This window comes from Trachypithecus francoisi, unplaced genomic scaffold, assembly GCF_009764315.1.
Source record: "Trachypithecus francoisi isolate TF-2019V2 unplaced genomic scaffold, Tfra_2.0 Contig01603, whole genome shotgun sequence".
NCBI classification, from domain to species: domain Eukaryota; kingdom Metazoa; phylum Chordata; class Mammalia; order Primates; family Cercopithecidae; genus Trachypithecus; species Trachypithecus francoisi.
Window position 1 is genome coordinate 2026798 of NW_022681445.1, and position 20265 is coordinate 2047062.

General features: G+C 40.4%; 2 protein-coding genes across 5 annotated transcripts in view; one reads left to right on the forward strand and one right to left on the reverse strand.

The window, feature by feature from the left end:
* The window catches only part of CUNHXorf58 (chromosome unknown CXorf58 homolog), a 32083-nt gene extending 26806 nt beyond the window's left edge, over nt 1–5277 (forward strand). Inside the window, exons 7-9 of the mRNA XM_033195453.1 lie at nt 853–1082; nt 4319–4472; nt 5010–5277. Coding sequence (XP_033051344.1) covers nt 853–1082; nt 4319–4472; nt 5010–5069 — 444 coding nt within the window. The 3' untranslated portion in view covers nt 5070–5277. The remainder of the gene's footprint in view (nt 1–852; nt 1083–4318; nt 4473–5009) is intronic.
* The window catches only part of APOO (apolipoprotein O), a 115627-nt gene extending 97288 nt beyond the window's left edge, over nt 1–18339 (reverse strand). For 2 of the 4 annotated variants that reach the window (XM_033195497.1, XM_033195492.1), the window contains exon 1: nt 18182–18328. In XM_033195497.1, the coding sequence (XP_033051388.1) occupies nt 18182–18217 (36 nt within the window). In that variant the 5' untranslated portion in view covers nt 18218–18328. Of the gene's footprint in view, nt 1–18181 lie in introns of all 4 variants that reach the window. The other 2 variants (XM_033195505.1, XM_033195465.1) reach the window with 2 other exon arrangements.
* Nucleotides 18340–20265: the final 1926 nt, after the last annotated feature.

The window sequence follows — 20265 nt, forward strand, 5'->3', positions numbered from 1 at the left end:
AATGGAACCATGAGAAATGTGTCTAAAAACTTTTAGAGCACCCACAACCAATCAATTTTTTTTTTTTTTTTTTTTGAGACAGGATCTTACTCTGTCACCCCAGCTGGAGTGCAGTGGTGCACTCTCGGCTCACTGCAACCTCTGCCTCCTGGGCTCAGGTGATCCTCCTGCCTCAGCCTCCCAAGTAGCTGGGACTACAGGTATGCGCCACCATGCCTGGCTAATTTTTGGATTTTTTTTATTATTATACTTTAAGTTCTAGGGTACATGTGCACAACATGCAGGTTGGTACATATGTATACATGTGCCGTGTTGGTGTGCTGCACTCATTGACTCGTCATTTACATTAGGTGTATCTCTTGATGCTATCAGGTTTCACCATGTTGGCCAGGCTGGTCTCGAACTCCCGACCTCAAGTGACCCAACAGCCTCAGCCTGCCAAAGTGCTGGGCTTACAGGTGTGAGCCACCGCACCTGGCCAACTATTCATTTTGTTTCTCTTTTTCTTTTTCTTTCTTTCTTTTTTTTTTTTTTTAATTGAGATGGAGTCACTCTGTCAACCAGGCTGGAGTGCAGTGGCGCGATCTTGGCTCACCACAACCTCCGCCTCCCGGGTTCAAGCAATTCTCCTGCCTCAGCCTCCCAAGTAGCTGGAACTACCCGCGCACGCCACCATGCCTGGCTAATTTTTGTATTTTTAGTAGAGATGGGTTTTCACCATGTTGGCCAGGCTGGTCTGGAACTCCTGACTTCAGGTGATCCACCCACCTCAGCCTCCCAAAGTTGTGGGATTACAGGTGTGAGCCACCACACCTGGCCAACTAATCGTTCTTAATTGTTTTTTCCTTACAGTATCGCAGTTTTTTCGATGAGGCCCCTGCGTTTTCTGGTGGCAGAAATAACAGCTGGTGCAAATTAAATCTTGAAAGTATTCCCAGGACAACACTAATGTATGACATAGTTCATTATTCAGAGTCTGGAGTAATCTCAAACCGTCTACGAAATGAAATGAAGTTTCTATTACAGAGACCAGTAACGCAAGAGATCCATAAGCACCAGCTACGGATTGTTTCTGAAAACAGGTAAAACAGATTCTTCTCTGGGTTACAATACTAGGGGTATATCTGAAAATGTTCACATTCTGCCAGATAGCTCACTAAAGATAATAGGATATATGGGAAAAATAGAGTTGGGGCAGATTGCTCAAAACATATGCAACTTTGTAAACACAGCACCAACAAAAAGGACAATTTGTACTTGGGGAGATGACTTGTACCACCAGACAGGCAACTCAGTGTAGCTGGAGGCTGCCACAGAAAATATAAAAAATGAACAACCATACAGTGGAGATGCTGGCAACTCTTTCATTAGAGCAGTTAGTGGGCATGGAGACAGTGCACATGGAAGTGGGACCCTGGGCCAGCGTGGTTGCCTTTTTTTTTTTTTTTGAGACGGAGTCTCACTCTGTTCCCCAGGCTGGAGTGCAATGGCGCAATCTCAGCTTACTGCAACCTCCGCCTCCTGGGTTCAAGCGATTCTCCTGCCTCAGCCTCCCGAGTAGCTGGGATTACAGCTGCCCGCCACCATGCCCGGCTAATTTTGGTATTTTTAGTAGAGACTGATTTTCACCATATTGGCCAGGCTGGTCTCGAACTCCTGATCTTGTGATCTGCCCACCTCAGCCTCCCACAGTGCTGGGATTACAAGTGTGAGCCACAGTGCCCGGCTGCATGGTTGCCTTTTAAGTGGACATGAGAGGCAGTGCGATCTGCCAAGAACCAGGAGCCATCCAAGGCCGGAGTGGGGGTAGGCGAGGAGTAGGGTGAAGGGCAGCGAGGGTGAGTTGGGGGTGGGGTGTGCCTCTCTGGGAAGGCAGCACTTGATGCAGGTGCTCATTTTTGTTTTCATGAATACAGCCAAAAGGACTACCCTTGCCCATACAGCACAGAACTAAGGGCTTTTTCCTTTTTTGCTGAAGGTTATAATTCTATTCTTGCTACTATGGCTCCCCTTGCCTAAGATAAATTGCATATAAATTAGAGTAACGTCATTCCCCTTTTTACCAATAGCATGTGAGCCAGTTCACATTGTAGAAATGGATGTTGTAGCAAAATAGATGTATTATGATCTGAAACAACATGGACAGAATATAACCACTCCCATTATATTCCTTTTCTCTTTCCATTACTAAGCCTCACTTAGCCCATCTTATTTACAAATTAGCTGCTTTCTTAAAAGAAGAAAGAGATAATAATATGTAAGAGGACCTACTGGTAATCTATTTTCACACTCTTATAATTGAAATGAAAAATACTCCCTTTGTGCCTGAAGAAGACACTGATGACCCACTGTCAAGAAAACACGCTGGGTTTTTTTTTCAGGAGTAGAGATGAGTGATTCTGACCCAATAACATAATTTAACCCATATATTTTATGATCAAGGCTATACATTTGCCAGACAGATGGCCTGGTTTAGGGCACAGTCTGTCATGAAATAGATTTTCTCTAACTCATCCATATGAGCACTGAGTATAGAATTTAACCCTATTACCACCAAGGTCAAATAAATGATGTAATTTTCTCTGCCACCATATATAACCCCAATCTCCCTGCTATTTGGATTTATCCTACTGAGTATCCAAGAATAAGTCATTTCAGAGCCAAATAAGTAGCCAAATTATTAATCAATTGAATAGAAAGAATACTTGCATAAAGCCGTCTTTGAATGCAGTTGTAGTTTAGCATCTCCCAGAAGCAAACCCTGAGACAGAGATTTGGGAGGTGATCTTAGGAACAACTGAAGGGAGAGGGTAGAAAAGTGGAAGGCAGCCAAAACAGTGTGTGTTAGCAAGCAAGTTACCACTGTGGGTAACTGGAGCTTAATCCCCCCTGGGAATGTGAGAGCCAATGTAGAACATGCAACTTAGAATTATCCCACAGGGGGCAAGGGAATTACAGTATTGATACATCAACACCCATCAGTCATTGGTTAAGGGTTGCTTAGGAAGGGACATATTAATTCTCAGGCACTTTTGACCTTCCCTGCACATGAGCTTTTTTCTTTTCTTTCTTTTTTTTTAGACCGAGTTTTGCTCTTATTGCCCACGCTGGAGTGTGGTGGCGCGATGTCGGCTCACCGCAACCTGCGCCTCCCGGGTTCAAGCGATTCTCCTGCCTCAGCCTTCCTGAGTAGCTGGGATTACAGGCATGAGCCACCACACCTGACTAATTTTGTATTTTTAGTAGAGACAGGGTTTTTCCATGCTGGTCAGGTTGGTCTCGAACTCCCGACCTCAGATGATCTGCCCACCTCAGCCTCCCAAAGTGCTGGGATTACAGGCGTGAGCCACCGTGCCGCCGGGCTTTTCTTTTCAAAGAAAGTTTTCAGACTGAGTGATGCAGATGCTGGCAGTTGAAAGTTGAGTCTATGTGCCTTATAATAGTAAGGACAGGGAGATTATGGACATAGCATCTGATCCAGCACTGACAAAAACAGCTTGTTTGTCCAACCATTATGAAATGTAATACTTTTTTTTTTGAGACGGAGTCTCACTCTGTCGCCCAGGCTGGAGTGCAGTGGCGCGATCTCTGCTCACTGCAAGCTCTGCCTCCCGAGTTCACGCCATTCTCCTGCCTCAGCCTCCAGAGTAGCTGGGACTACAGGCGCCCGCCTCCATGCCCGGCTAATTTTTTGTATTTTCGGTAGAGACGGGGTTTCACCGTGTTAGCCAGGATGGTCTCGATCTCCTGACCTCGTGATCCACCCGCCTTGGCCTCCCAAGTAGCTGGGATTAAAGGCACCTGCCACCACACCCAGCTAATTTTTGTATTTTTTTTTTAGTAGAGACAGGGTTTCACCATGTTGGCCAGGCTGGTCTCAAACTCCTGACGTCAGGTGATCTGCTTGCCTCGGCCTCCCAAAGTGCTGGGATTACAGGCATGAGCCACCGCGCCTGGCCGAAATGTAATACTTTTTTGTGTTAGTATATGGTGTAAAAAAATAAGATTCAAATGGCTACTACACAGTATTTTCTAGGAAAGCTGATTTTAAATTGATAACAGGTTTTATAATTTTTATCATCATTGCTGTCAATATCATCATGTGTACACCTTCATAAGTGCCAGATAAAGAACTATGCTATGTAAACTCAAGCAGAAATGATAACTTTAACCTAAAAGCTTACATGAAATGCTGCTCCAATGTTGCTGAGGTTTATGATATATTTGCTAGAGAAAGCTTTAATAAAATTTGGAACTTGCTTTGCATTTAAATTTTATTCTGTGTGATTTTTCTGTTTTTAATACAAACATTTTCTAGGGGTCCATCCTTAACTGTCCAACCTCTGTATTGGCCCTACAAACAGCAAAATCAAGTTAAATTTCTGGGTCGCCGGTCCAAGCAAGCTCAAATGAAAGTTGAGAAAATGAGAAAGGTGTATTTGGCAAAAGAAAAAAATACTTCTGAGGTGACTGTAAGTTTAACTTGTACTGAATTCATTGTTTTGGACAATATTCAAACTGTCTGTAAAGTAGCTGTACTTACGTAAATGAAATTTTCCTAATCTAAAGTTCAAGGCTGAAACACATTTGACACATTTATCATGGATAGTATAAAGCGAATTTCATCTTGGTAATATTTTTTAAAAATTCTTAATATTGGTAGCAATTCTGATAAAAACCAGCTGTTTTGACTCCATATCAGCACGAGTTGGCAAAAAAATTATTTTCTCTGTATGTTCACACTGTTGATTCAGCACATCTCTGATGGTGGTTTTCTCAAAATGGAAGTCATTTCTATCTAAATTTATTAAGAACTATGCTATATAAAGTCTGCCTCAGTATACTTTTACATCATAGGAATTTACAACAGACATGTATTCATGTATTTGTAATTTAAAAAATCGCTGTAAATATTTTGAGATGAGGATAAATATAGTCAAATATTAAAATATAAAGTAGTAAAAACCAAATATATAATACTTCCTACTTTTATTGATAATTCTGCCTAGGAACCAAAAACGGACCCATCAGGTACAAAGGATAACTGTCATCTCCACTCCATCTTTTGACTTTGTGAAAACTAAGGAATCTATGTCAGAGCATCAGCTGGAAAAAGAAAGAAAAGGACTCATTTTCCTGGTATCAAAACTTGGCAGTTGGTGATTCTCCATCATGATAATGCACAGTTAATTGACAGAAAACCAAAGTTGTTTAACAATCTGCTTGTCTGTCTATAAATGATGAGTATGAGTAATAAAGGAAAATAACATAGAATAAGTCCTGAGTATGCTCTCTTAACTAAATGTGACATATTTTAAGCCTTTTTGAATTGCCATAGGAACAAATTCTTTTACTGACAGAATTTTAATCTAAACAAATTATTTCTATTAGATGCCCTTGAACTAGCAGTATACAGTTTTGTTCAAGAGATTAGTCCCTGGGACTTTTATTCGATTTTGATTTTCCTTCATTTAAACAAATATCTAAACAGACCATGCTTAGCATAAATATTAGAATTCATAGAATGAAAGGCTCCTTTTGAGTCAGCTTCTAGTATATTTTTTAAGTTGAAATTCATTTTTACAGAACAGCTTGTGAATGACCTATTCTGAATTATAATAAAAGTAATAATGGATTTATTGCTACGGGAGGCATGACATGGCATAACTAATCATTATTGAGCATTGAAGCACCTGAGACAGAATGCTGCATCTGCTTTAATCTACTTTGGATATTTTTCAAGTATCAAGTCTGTTTGGAGTAATATTTATCAATTTCATTTTCAATTGGTAAATTGTCATTCCTAATATAGTATAAATTATTGATTTCTTTTGTGATCCAGGCTGTTGGATTATATCAAACTTTACACAGAGGCTGTGATAATTAAAGTGCAATAATTTATTGAACTTCAAAGATTCAATTTTTAATTTTACTTAACATTTAAAATGTGTAGGTTGATTGCTGATCTAATTCAGGCACGGCAGCCTATAAAAAGGATCTCATTCTCTGCTAAAATATTCTCTTACATGATAAAGAATATTGGAGTAAATGTGTATGATTCTCACTGGAATATATTTAACATAAATGTTCTCTCTTTGATATTAATGCATTGTCATTTGATGTTCACAAATGGAGTGATAATCCCCTTGTTTTCAGAGCGTGTACTGGACACTGGTTGAATAGAAAAACAGCTATTTGTCCTCATGAGTCACACATGTTTTCATTCATTAATTTGGGTTGTAGTCTCTCATCTGATTAAATGCATATCAGACTCCATCTGTAGTGTGTGTAATAACAAACGAAGATTTTAGGTAGCAAGATGGAGGGAAAAGACAAAGGAAGGACATACTCTTTATGTTTCAGGATTCCCATTTCTCATATTTCATTAGCTATCACTTTGTCTCATCGTAACATCTAGCTCCAGGACAGTCTGGGAAATGTATTTTTGTTTGGGGCATGTATGTACCCAACTAAAATTCTGTTGTCATAAAAGAAGTGGTAGTGGATATTAAGGTACAACTAGCTTCTGCTCCAGAGATCATGTCTTCTATCAATTCTTTTAACTCACATTAAACAATATAACCACATCACAGAAAATCTTTTTGAAAGTAGAATTACACATAATCCCATCACCATAATATAACAACTGTTTTAATTTGCTTATACCTTTCTAATCTGTCTAGATGCACACATATTTTTCACATAGTTGTAATAATAGCTAACATATAGATTTAAACTTTTCACTTATACCTTTTTTTTTTTTTTTTTTTTTGTGATGGAGCTATGCTCTTGTTGCCCAGGCTGGAGTGCAATGGCATGATCTTGGCTCACTGCAACCTCTGCCTACCGGGTTCAAGCAATTCTCCTGCCTCAGCCTCCTAAGCAGCTGGGATTACAGGCATGCACCACCCGCCTGGCTAATTTTGTATTTTTAGTAGAGACAGGGTTTCTCCATGTTGGTCAGGCTGGTCTTGAACTCATGACCTCAGATGATCGCCTGCCTTGGCTTCCCAAAGTGCTGGGATTACAGGCATGAGCCACCATGCCCGGTCACTTTTCACTTATATCTTAAACATAATCCACTTAAAAATAATTTAATGGGTATACAATAGCCCATTGAATTGATAAAGCATAATTTATCTAGCCATACTCATATCATTGGATACTTCAGTTGTTTCTATTTTTTTTTTTACTACTACAGGTAATTAACGTTAGAATGAACATTTTCATACACAGTCTTCTTTTGGGTTTTTTTTTGTTATTTATTTTTAGCATAATTGCACTATAATCGGAGAGTATGATTTGTATGATACTGATTCTGGGAAGCTTGTTGAGACTTGCTTTACAGCCAAGTACATTGTCCATTTTCATAAATGTTTCTTGTACTCTTAAGAAAAAATGTGCATTCGGCCGGACACAGTGGCTCAAGTGATCCTCCCGCCTCATCTTCCCTCAGCTTCCCAAAGTACTGGAATTATAGGCATGAGCCACCACTCCTGGTCCCTTTATTCCTAATAATGCATTTTGCTTGGAAGACTTTTTTGTTTGTTTGTTTGTTTGTTTGTTTGTTTTTTGAGACGGAGTCTTGCTCTGTCACCCAGGCTGGAGTACAGTGGCTCAATCATAGCTCACCACAACCTCCACCTCCTGGGTTCGAGTGATTCTCCTTGCTAGCCTCCCGAGTACCTGGGATCACAGGCATGCACCACCATGCCCAGCTAATTTTAAAAAACATTTTTAGTAGAGGCAGAGTTTCACCATTTTGGCCAGGCTGGTCTTGAACTCCTGACCCCAGGTGATCCACATGCATCAGCCTCCCAGAGTGCTGGGATTACAGGCGTGAACCACCGCGCCCGGCTGGAAGACTATTTTGTCTCATGTGAACAGAGCTACTCTAGCGTTCTGGTTAGTGTCTGCCTGGCATATCCCTTTCCATCTTTTTAAATTTTCAACCTTTTCATGTGTCAGAAACTGGCTAGATGCTCACTGACTTCATTTTCTCTTCCTGAGAACACATTTCCCAGCATTTTTTGCAGCTATGTTGGGACCCTGTGAACTGACTTCTGGCTAGAGGAATGTGAGCAGAAGTGATGTATACCACTTCTCGCCTTGGCCCCTAAAATAAATGTGGTCTTCTATTCTCCCTCTCTCCTTCCTCTCGTTCCTGTGGCTGGAGGCAAAGAACTCCATGGTGGTAGGAGCAGGATTGAAGGATTCCAGATTACTATTCTCCTTCATCCTATGACTGATTGAAGAAGAGACAGCCAGAGCAGCAGCCTGACTTGATGAACTGTAATGTGAGCAAGAAATAAACTTTGTTGTGTTAAGTCCCAATAATCTTAGGAGTTATTTGCTACAACAGATAACATCAATCATTCTGATATAATGTCAAATACACTGTCTTTGTGTTTTAGGTTTTCTCTAGGATACTGCAAATATCTAGATTGTTTTTGTTTTAATTCAATCCCAGGACATCTTTAACTGGTGAGTTTAATTCATTTATACTTTATTGCAATGTTAATTAATTGCTAACATATTTGGAGTTATTTTTACCATTTTATTTTGTGCTATCTCTCCTGCATTTTCTTTTTCTTTCCCCTGCCGTTCCTGTTTTCTTTCAGATTTCAATTCTACATTTTTCCCCCTACTATTTTGGAAGTTATATACTCTGGGTTTGTTGTTGTTGTTTTTGAGACGGTGTCTTGCTTTGTCACCCAGGCTGGAGTGCAGTGACTCGATCTCAGCTCACTGCAACCTCCGCCTCCCAGGGTCGAGCGATTCTCCTTCCTAGTGTCCCGAGTAGCTGGGATCACATGCATGCGCCACCATGCACAGCTAATTTTAAAAAATATTTTTAGTAGAGGCAGGGTTTCACCATGTTGGCCAGGCTGGTCTCAAAACTCCTGGCCTCAAGCGATCCTCCTGCCTCAGCCTCCCAAAGTGGTGGGATTACAGGCATGATCCACCGCGCCTGGCCAACTCTGTTTTTATTCTTAGTGATTATGTGTAAATTTTGGCACGTGCACTTACAATCTAAAGTTATCAATAGCTCCACTCTCCTCCCAAACTAAGAATGCTAATCACCATCCTTTTGTCTTACAGGTTATTGCTATATCTAATATTTTAGCACTATCTTGTTTTTAACTTCCAGCTTAGATATTATTATTGTTAATCTCAGACTTTCCTTCTGAGATCGTTTTTCTTTATCCTGATGTGTATTCTTAAAAGCTCCTTTAAGGAGCATCTTTTGGTAATAATTACTCTTTCCGTTTTTGGTTTTCTGAAAATGTCCTCATTTTGCCCCTATTCTTAAATATGTAATTTAGGTAGGTGTCAAATTCTACATTGGCTATGGTTTTCTCTCTGCAATGCAAAGTCTTGTTCCACTGTCTTCTGGCTGCTGCCTCCAGTCTAATTGTTATTCCTTTTAAATGATCTCTTTTTTTTCTCTGACAACTTTGAAGATGTTCTCTTCGTATTTTGTGTTTCTCAGTTACACTGAAGAAGACTGTCTCTCCCATGTTCTTTCTCTACTTACATTTCTTTTTACCTTACTGTCCTTTGAGGGTCTGACTTTATGTAGAGGTCTCATTTTCAACCCCCTACTTTCCCTGAGCACAAGAACTTGTCTTCTACACACCTGAGGTCATTAAAATCAAAACACGGCCAGGCGCAGTGGTGGCTCATGCCTGTAATCCCAGCACTTTGGGAGACCGAGGCAGGTGGATCACCTGAGGTAAGGAGTTCAAGACCAGCCTGACCAACATGGTGAAACCCCGTCTCTACTAAAATACAAAAATTAGTCAGGTGTAGTGGTGGGGGCCTGTAATCCCAGCTACTCATGAGGCTGAGGCAGGAGAATCGCTGGAACCCAGGAGGCGGAATTTGCAGTGAGCCGAGATTGTGCTATTGCACTCCAGCCTGGGCAATAGGAGAGAAACTGCATCTAAAAAAAAAAAAAAACCCGAAACTTTAGGTCCCTGGTGTTGACACAAGTGCCCAGGGCTTCAGTCATTTACCTTGCTAGTGTGTAGCTTTCTCTTTATTTTTCACTCCTGAGGATTTTTCCTCCTTACAAGCTCAATTATGCCTTTTAAAAGATGTTTTTGCATTTTATCTAGAATTTCTATGGTTTTTACAATGGGTTGGTTTTTTTCAGGATATTTGGTCTACTGGTTTCTCCTAAGCCAGAGTCCATGTTGTCACTTCATTATGTTTCATTATAGGCTTAGGCTAAAATCTTGAGAGTGGTACTACTTACATCAGAGATTTTAAACATTTTTATAGCTGTTTATATGCATTGTCATATTGCTTTTGAGCCGTTTGCTCTTTGAGTGGTGTGATATTGATGTTTGTTTATACTTCATGGAGGCAGAGTGCTATGATAGAGTATGGGCTTTGAATCTGCCAAATTTGGTTCTCTCTCTCCCTATCGTCATCTCTCCCTCAACCCCTCCATTATTTACATATATAGAGATTAGAGAACATTTTTTCCTTAAATGTTTTGTTGTGGTTTGAAATGTGAGAGAATTAAGAAAAAAGGTGCCATTTGAGAGGGAGAGAAGGAAGATACATGTAGGAGAACTTCTGGCTGAAAATGCTGGCTTGAGCATCGAAGTCTCTTTCCCCCTTCAAACCCCACTTCAATAACAGTAAGGAGATTTTTTTAGAGCCTAAACCTTGATGAAGAAGAGAAATCAGAGAAAACAGTAGCAACATCTTGTCAGTCAGAAAGCTTTTAAATGAGTGCTGGTTGAATAGCAGATCTGAGAAAACTGAGTTTTAAACTGGTGTTGAAAAACAACTAAGAAGCAAATCAGTTTACAGTGAGGGAACCACCTAGAAGACTCAGGAATTGGCAACAGCAGGTAACCTTTGGAAGTGAGGGGTGAAGTAGAAAGAGTTGGTTGAAAATCTGTTTAACAAGCAGTTACAGCACCAAATTCCTTCCCCACTGTTAGGAGTTGAATTGTGACTACCCCGCCACCTCTCATCCCTCCAATCCTCCTCTAAAAAATATGTTGAAGTCCTAACCCCCAGTACTTTAGAATGTGACCTTATTTGGAGATAGGGTTGTTGCAGATGTAATTCATTAAGATGAGGTCATACTAGAGTACGTTGGGCCCCTAATCCAATATGACTGTTGTCCTTATAAGAAGACAGCCATGTAAAAACAAAGACCCACGGGGAGAACACCATGTAACGATAAAGAGACTGGAGTTCCACACTTTGAAGCCGAGGGATGTCAAAGATTGCCAGCAAACCACCACACACTACACAGAGGCAGGGAAAGAGTCTCCTCTGCAGGTTTCAGGGGGAACATGGCCCTGCAGACACCTTGATCGTGGACTTCCAGCCTCCAGAACTGGGAGACAATAAATTGCTGTTGTGTTAAGTCATCCACTTTGGAGTATTTTGTTACTGCAAATACCTAGGAGACTAATATAACCACCTTGCAGTCAGGCAACTGCTTCTCCTTCACTTGGGCACAAAACTGGACACTTTTTTGTCTAGAGAGAGCAAAGCAAAAGTTCTCTGAACTGGAAAACATAAGGGACAGCTAGGGGCCAAGGTACTGTCCTGAGAACAGCAGTTAAGCAAAAGTTGACATATTGAATGTTGAGGCTCCTGCCTTCTTCTCCTACCAGGCACTCAAAATACTGGCCGTTAGGGTTACACCCTCCATGAAATTTAGAAGAGACTTCTCTGGAGAGTCTGGCCAACAAGGGAAAAGACTTCAAAATACTGGTATGAAGGGAGTCTTACAACTCATGGCCCAACTAGGCAGGGAAGCCTATAGCTTCTGTGTAGCCAACTACACAGAGCCTCCAATCTTGTTTTTTTGGCTCCCCACTTATAAATAAGCACAGATGGCTGGGCGCGGTGGCTCACACCAGTAATCCCAGCGCTTTGGGAGGCTGAGGTGGGTGGATCACCTGAGGTCAGGAGTTCAAGACCAGCCTGGCCAACATGGCAAAACCCTGTCTCTACTAAAAATTCAAAAAATTAGCTGGGTGTGGTGGCATGCGCCTGTAGTCCCAGCTACTTGGGAGGCTGAGGCACGAGAATCACTTGAACCCAGGAGATAGAGGTTGCAGTGAGCTGAGATCACGCCACTGCACTTCAGCCTGGGCGACAGAGTGAGACTCCGTCTCAAAAAAATAAATAAAATAATAAGAAACAAATAAGCACAGACAACCAGCCATCACTGGACATCTGAGGAAAGCTTGTGGCATGAAAGACAGAGAAGCAAACAGAGGAGAAAACTTGAAGGAAACAAATGATCCAAATATAGAAACCTCAAAAAAACAAAAAAAACAAAAAAAAACAGACCACTAATAAGATATAAGAAAAGATACTGCCTTCATGAAATAAGAACAGCATGGTTGGCTGGGCGCAGTGGCTCACACTTGTAATCCCAGCACTTTGGGAGGCCAAGGTGGGTGGATCACCTGAGGTTGGGAGTTCGAGACCAGCCTGACGAACATGGAGAAACCCCGTCTCTACTAAAAATTCAAAATTAGCTGGGCATGGTGGTGCATGCCTGTAATCCCAGCTACTTGGGAGGCTGAGGCAGGAGAATCGCTTGAACCTGGGAGGCAGTGGTTGCAGTGAGCCGAGATCACGCCATTGCATTCCAGCCTGGGCAACCAGTGAAACTCTGTCTCAAAAAAGAAAAGAAAAGAAAAGAAAAAAGAACAGCATGGTTATATGTATGTGTGTGTATGAAAATTCTAATCGTTTTGGATTTTAAAGCCTCAAAGGTTTGAATTTAAAGTTAAGGAAGTCAAGGCCAGGCACAGTGGCTCACACTTGTCATCCCAGCACTTTGGGAGGCTGAAGCAGGTGGATCACTTGAGCCTGGGTTCGAGACCAGCCTGGGCAATATGGCAAAACCATGTTTAATTTAATTTTGTATTTAATTTTTAATTATGAAAATTAGCCAGATGTGGTGGCACACACCTGTGGTCCCAGCAACTCAGGAGGCTGAGGTGAGAGGATTGCTTGAGCTCAGGAGGCGGAGGTTGCAGTGAGCTGAGATTGCACCACTGCACTCCAGCCTGGGCAAAAGAGCAAGACCCTATTTCAAAAAAATATATAAAATAAAGTTAAACTCTTCCAGGAGTAAATCAGAACCACAAGGTTTCATTGTAATATTTTAAAATACTGGGGCCAAAGACAAAGAAATGGTCCCATAAATTTCCAGAGAGAAGAAACTGATTTTACGTATAGAATCAAGATCAGACTTCTCAACAGCAACACTGAAGCAATCAATGTCTTTATAATTCTGAGGAAAATAATTTCCTACCTAGAATTCTAAAACCAGGCAAACTCTAAATGAGTTTGAGGGCAGAATAAGGACATTTTCAGACATGCAAGAGTACAGGAATTTTTACCTCCCATATGCATTTATCAAGAAACTTTAGAGGATGTTGTTTCACCAATACAAAAGTATAAACAAGGAAAGAAGGTGAATATGGGATCCAAGAAACAGGGGATCCCTGATGAGAAAGTCTCCAAACAGCAGACATTGAGCAGACTTAGAGAAACAAATCCAGATTGGAGCAGACCAGATGGTTCCAGAAGAGACTTTTTAGGTAGATGAACTCATAAACTTAATATGTTTGAATATGAAAGATTTATGCAAGTGAGAGAAAGTCTGAGGATATGGATTTAGGAAACCAAACAAAAGGGAAAAAATGAGAAAAAAAGAAACCCAGAACAGTTATTAGCTTCAGGAAAAAACCAAAAAGTTGGAAAGGAAGAATAATCATAGTATATTACACATTTGAGCAGTAAATATCATTTTCCTTTACTGATCTAACTAAATTAGAATATAACCATATGTGAAACCTGGAGGGATAGGAAATGTGTATGTGTGTAGCTGGGTAGGGAATGAGAAGAATTTAATCCTTACGTCCCATAATGGAAAGTCAATAAATGATGTCTGTCTTAGTCTGTTCAGGCTACTATAACAGAGTACCATAAACAGGGCGATTTCTAAACAACAGAAATTTCTCACAGTTCTGGAGGCTGAGAAGTCCAAAATCAAGGCACTGGCAGATTCAGAGTCTGGTGAGGCCTTGCTTCCTGGCTTGTAGGTGGCTGTCTTTTCCCATGACAGAAAAGGGCAAGTAAGCTCTCTGGGGTCTCTTATGAGGGCACTAATCCCATTCATGAGAGCTCTACGCTAGTGACCTAAATCACTTCCCAAAGGCCCCATCGCTACCATCACACCGGAGGTTAGAATTTCAATATATGAATTGCGGTGGAGGTGGGAACACAATCATTCAGTCTATAGCCATGTCCAAAACTGAAAAATCAAGAGGTATCTAATTTTGAGAGGTGGAGGTCAATACCAAAAGAATCAGATAAAATACTTGAAACTGTTGCCTCTGAGGATCAGAAAATGGAGAACTATTTGATTTTTAAAACTGCAAGTATGCATTTGATTTTAAAAACTGAATTTAAAAAGCACAAGAAAGTTGGGGAATTGTTAGGATGAATACAAGAGTGTGCTAAAGTGGCTCACACTTAGCTTGCTGTTGTTAAATTTTTAACACTCATTGTTAAATTTTCAGGAATTTTGTGAGCTGGTTGTTAAGTATAGCCATTATTAAAAATTAAATTGTAGTCAGACACAGTGGCTTATGCCTGTAATCCCGGTGCTTTGGGAGGCTGAGACAGGTGGATCACTTGAGCACAGGACTTTGAGACCAGCCTGGGCAACATGGCAAAACCCCATCTCTAAAAAAAAATTTTTTTTAATTAGCTGGGCATGGTGGCATACTTCTGTAGTCCCAGCTACTTGGGAGGCTGAAGTGGGACGATCGCTTGAGTCTGGGAGGCAGAGGCTGCAGTAAGCTGAGATCGCACCACTGCACTCCAGCTTGAGCGACAGAGCCAGACACTGTCTCAAAAAGAAAAAAAAAATTGAATTGTATAAACTTGCAATTGTATAGTTTACTTAGGTAAGCTATATTAAAATCACAGGTAAAACTACTCAAAAAGCATCACTTCTAATTATTTTAATTATTATTTAAGGAGAATCATTCTAATGATTCTCTGTATATATGTATATTTCTTGTTGTGTATTTCTTAAACTTTTAAAAGTATAACACATCTATAGAAAATCATATAAAATGATTTTACAGTTGAATGCATTATTGTAAGGCAAAACACCTTTGTAACTACCATCCATGTCAGAAGAAAGAATCATACCTGACCACCCCAGAAACCTTCTACCGGCCCTGCACCCTGTCTCTTAAGAGTAACCATTCTCCTGGCTTTTATGGTAATCACCTCATTCTTTTATAGTTTCCTCACCTAAGTATGCACCCATACACACTGTAGTTTAATTTTGCCTCTTTTTTTATATGGTTTTTATTTCTTTTTAATCTGTAGGTTCCCTATCTGCCTCTTTTTTTCTCCCCCTTTACAATTTGTTAACGAAACTGGATCATTCATTCTGTAACATTTCCCATGATCTAGACTTTGCTGGTTGAATTCCTTGGTGTAGCTAACGTGTAAGTCTGTCCTCTGTATTTCCTGTAAATTGGATCTAGAGAATCATTCTTTTTCTTCTTCTTCTTTTTTTTTTTTTTTTTTTTTGAGACAAGTTTTCACTCTGTGGCTCAGGCTGGAGTGCAATGGCATGATCTCGGCTCACTGCAACCTCCACCTTCCAGGCTCAAGCAATTCTCCCACCTCAGCCTCCCAAGTAGCTGGGACTACAGGCTGTGCCACCACGCCCGGCTAATGTTTGTGTTTTTTGTAGAGGCAGGGTTTCACCATGTTGCCCAGGCTGGTCTTGAACTCCTGAGCTCAAGCGATCGGGCCACCTCAGCTTCCCAAGGTATTGGGTGAGCCACCATTCCTGGCCTTAAGAGACTAATTCTTTATTATTAAAAACAGTGACAACAACAAAAATACAAATTCAGCAAATATATGTTGAATATCTACTACATGCCTGAATAGGATAAAAATATGAAGTAATTATTAAGGACGTTTATCATTTTAGGCAACTTGTCAGGATCTTCTAGGGGGACAAATTGTTATGGTTTACTCTGTGCCCTGAGGTTGGTCATCAGCTCAGGAGATAGCTCCAAGACGTGAGGCCTTATGGGTGAAATACATATTAACTGACCAAGGGACTCCTCAGAATAGCATAGAAATAGTGTAGCAGTGCCTTTCTGAAGAGATTATTAACGGCATGACCACTTGTATAGAAACAGTCGTCTATTTTTCAAGGCTGGTTTTAACAATGGTACATTGACCAAGCACCACTGACAATGATTACAAATTTTGTAGGAACAATTTGCAGGAATTCAGCAATCAAGGATTATTAAAAAGAAGAGGAATAAATTTACTACATATTTCTATTATTAGAACCTATAATTAGAAATTATCAGAATCTTAAGTTTAAAAAGGACACAGAAGGCTGGGTGCAGTGTCTTACGCCTGTAATGCCAACACTTTGGAGGGCCGAGGCGGACAGATCACCTGAGGTCAGGGGTTCGAGACCAGCCTGGCCAACATGGTAAAACCCCATCTCTACTAAAAACACACACACAAAAAAATTAGCTAGGCATGGTGGCGGGTGCCTCTAATCCCGGCTACTTGGGAGGCTGAGGCAGGAAAATTGGTTGAACCCAGGAAGCAGAGGTTGCAGTGAGCCAGGATTGTGCCACTGCACTCCAGCCTGGGTGACAAGAGTGAGACTCTGTCTCAAAAAATAAATAATAAACAAATAAATAAATAAATAAAATAAAATGAAAAGGACACAGAATAATAAGATTCTATAACCTGATACTCTCTATCACTTTTTCCTATGGTGAACCAATAACACAGTCTCCCTAACCAATGTTAATTATTTGTAGAATAATATTGACAACTTGAAGAAATGTTGATTTGCTTGAAAGCAAACAGCAAGCCTTCCTTTTCATGAACAGTATTTGGCTAAATTATTTTAAGTGTGTCTTAAGTTGCAATTGTTTTGTAGCTTATTTTCATAATGTACTGGTGAATGTGTATACTGTTTATACAATTAATGAAGTTTTAGAAACATGAAAACTTACTTCACCTCTCCTATTAAATGTTTGTAAGTAAGGTGAGTTGCTCAGATTTCTGGGCCAGGAAGATGTGAAAGAGTGAAGATTGTCCAAAGTCCAAAACTTTTCAACCCTAATCTATAAATTTACAGTATTATATTGGCTATGATTCATAGAAATCACATTAAGTTTAAAATATTCATGCATATTAGTTTTTAAAGTTCTCCAAGAGTAAGTCATTTCCTTCTGTATTTTTGGAAAAGTGAATATTCATTTCTCCCTGGTAATATTAAATTATGACAATCTTTAGCATTCAAATTAACCTGTCAAATTATATTCTTCAAAATTCTCCAACATTTGCAGAGCTATGAGAAACTTCTGAAAGTGAAAAATATCAGATTTGGTGGTTATGGACCCGAGTGAAAAAAATAAATACCAAAAATTATACAATTCCATCATAGACTATTAAGAAAGAATCAGATACAACCTAAGCATATTTTGGATCAATAATTATTACAGATTTCTATGAATAAAAAACCCTGCAGTGTTAAAAGACATTGGATTAGCGTTTCCGGAAATCTATGACTAATGCCATTATACTCTGTCCCAGGGATTTTATTATTACATCATCTCTTGAGAAACTTTAAATATTAATCCATAGGTTATTCTCAGCATGCAACCCATTACCTTTTTTTCTCATTCAGGGTACCTTCTCATTTAGCACAAATAAATTAATGTAATTCTTTTAACATGCTAAAGTAAAGAGAATAAGATGATGATATTTAAGTTTGCATTAATTTAAAGTGAATAGAAATACTCTATGCAAAGACTGTACCTTGCCAGTCTCTTTTTGTCTTCACAGATTATTTCTGAAGGCACAACCTCAAAGGAATATTATTTTTGACAAATACACCCCCAGAAATATTCTATAATTTAAGTAATCTTGAAATAAATCACAACATTCACATTTGCCTCCTAAAATCATACAAATCCTTCTTCGGAAGATAATTTCTCTCACGTGTTAACAAGGTAAGTCTCCTACCCTGCTGTGACACATGCAGGTGTAGGTGGGCTGCCTTTATCCTCTCACCTTTACCACTTCTGAGCACACAGCTTGACTTCAAACTTACCAGCTCAAGGACTTCTTTGTTTAGGGCATTCTCCATTGCTGGAACCCACTGCCACTGGTGCTTATGCAAGCGGGCCAGAAGTGCCAGGGAATGAATGCCCCTCTGGTTGCTCTCACTCAATGCCTGAGAGAAGTTGGTGTATAAATATCTCAGCTCTTTCTGCCCTGGGTGGAATAACCGAGGTGTATGTGTGTGTTTTGTACTGGTTCTCAGAATGTCCCCAGGACCAGTAAGTTCCAGGAACCCACAGTGGTAACTGACTTAGTAATACATCATTTATTGGCTGCCTTGCCTTTCTTACTTCCCCAGTAACTTCCCCATTCTACTGTGGCTGTTTCTTTTTGGTTTGTTTTGGTTTTGCACTTTCTAAATAATTATTATACTTGCACTGGAATGCTTGCCTCAGGATAGGCTTCTGGGGAAAACCAGAAGACCCTGTTTCTGGTTCATTCTTTCCTCAACATTTGAATTCATTTGTCATTTCTTGTTTTTATAGTGCAGTGAAGACAGAAAATGTCAAATTTGTTAGGAAATGGCTTTTCAGCTATTTCTGAACAGACTGTCTTCTTTGTACACTGTGTTAAGAATAGTCATTTTATTCCTTTTTTAATCCTCCAAGGTATAGAAATCTACCATTGATTTTGGCTACCTGGAGAGAAAAAATGGGGTCTCTGGTGTCTTTATAGTCAAATCAATGTTCCAGTCAGTACTGGCTGATTTCGAGGGTGTCTTTCAGTTTTAAAATTCTATGAGTTTTAGCACCAATTCTACAGAAACTATTCCAGAAAACTGAAGAGAAGGGAATATTTCCCAACTTGTATTATGAGAAGGTTAAGAATGGTGAAATGGTGAAGACTGAATGTCTATAGTATAGTTAACAGTAATTTACCAATATCAGTTTCCTGGTTTTGATATACTATGTCTTCATAAGATCTCACCACTGGGGAAAACTCGGGGAAGGGCACGTGGGGCACTTTGTACTATTTTTGCAACTTCCTATAAGTCTACAGTTATTTCAAAGTAATTTTTTTTTTTTTTTTTTTTTTGAGACAGAGTCTCTCCCAGGCTGGAGTGCAATGGCATGATCTAGGCTCACTGAAACCTCCACCTCCCAGGTTCAAGCAATCCTCCTGCCTCAGCCTCCCGAGTAGCTGCGACTACAGGCACACGCCACCACACCCGGCTAATTTTTTGTATTTTAGTAGAGACGAGGTTTCAGCGTGTTGCCCAGGCTGGTCTCGAACTCCTGAGCTCAGGCAATCCACCTGCCTTGGCCTCCCAAAGTACTAGGATTACAGGCATGAGCTGCCGTGCCTGGCCTCAAAGTAAATTTTTTAAAAATTCTGAGTTTATGTGATCATAACAGGAGAGGGAAAAGGCACGATAGATATTGGTTTTAGATTCTTGGCTGCTGTCACTTTGCAGGTGATAAAAGTATATAGACTGATAAGAGGTGCCCAAAGGCAATAAAAACTATCAAGGCCTGCCTGGGGCTAGAATAGTTACTTCTAGTCTACTGGTTTTTTTCACCACATCACAGTGCCTCATTATCATTCCTGCAAAGGAATGGGAGTGGGATGGGGAGGAAAAGAGGCCTGGCCCACGTACTTTGCTATCCTTTTTGATCTCGCCTCACTTGGCACACTAATAAGACTGAAGCAGGTGTACTGACAGGACAAACTGTATTCTTGCCCAGTGAGCCTTTCCCCAGCTCACTAACGTGGGAAAAGCTCTTTAATTAGAGAAAAATATATTTAACTCACAATTAGAAATGGTGTTCTTTAAAATATAATGTCCTAGGACAGTAAGCACGTTAGTGTGGGTTAAAATGTGAATTACTGGCCGGGCGCGGTGGCTCAAGCCTGTAATCCCAGCACTTTGGGAGGCCGAGACGGGCGGATCACGAGGTCAGGAGATCGAGACCATCCTGGCTGACACGGTGAAACCCCGTCTCTACTAAAAAATACAAAAAAACTAGCCGGGCGTCGTGGCGGGCGCCTGTAGTCCCAGCTACTCGGGAGGCTGAGGCAGGAGAATGGTGTGAACCCGGGAGGCGGAGCTTTCAGTGAGCTGAGATCTGGCCA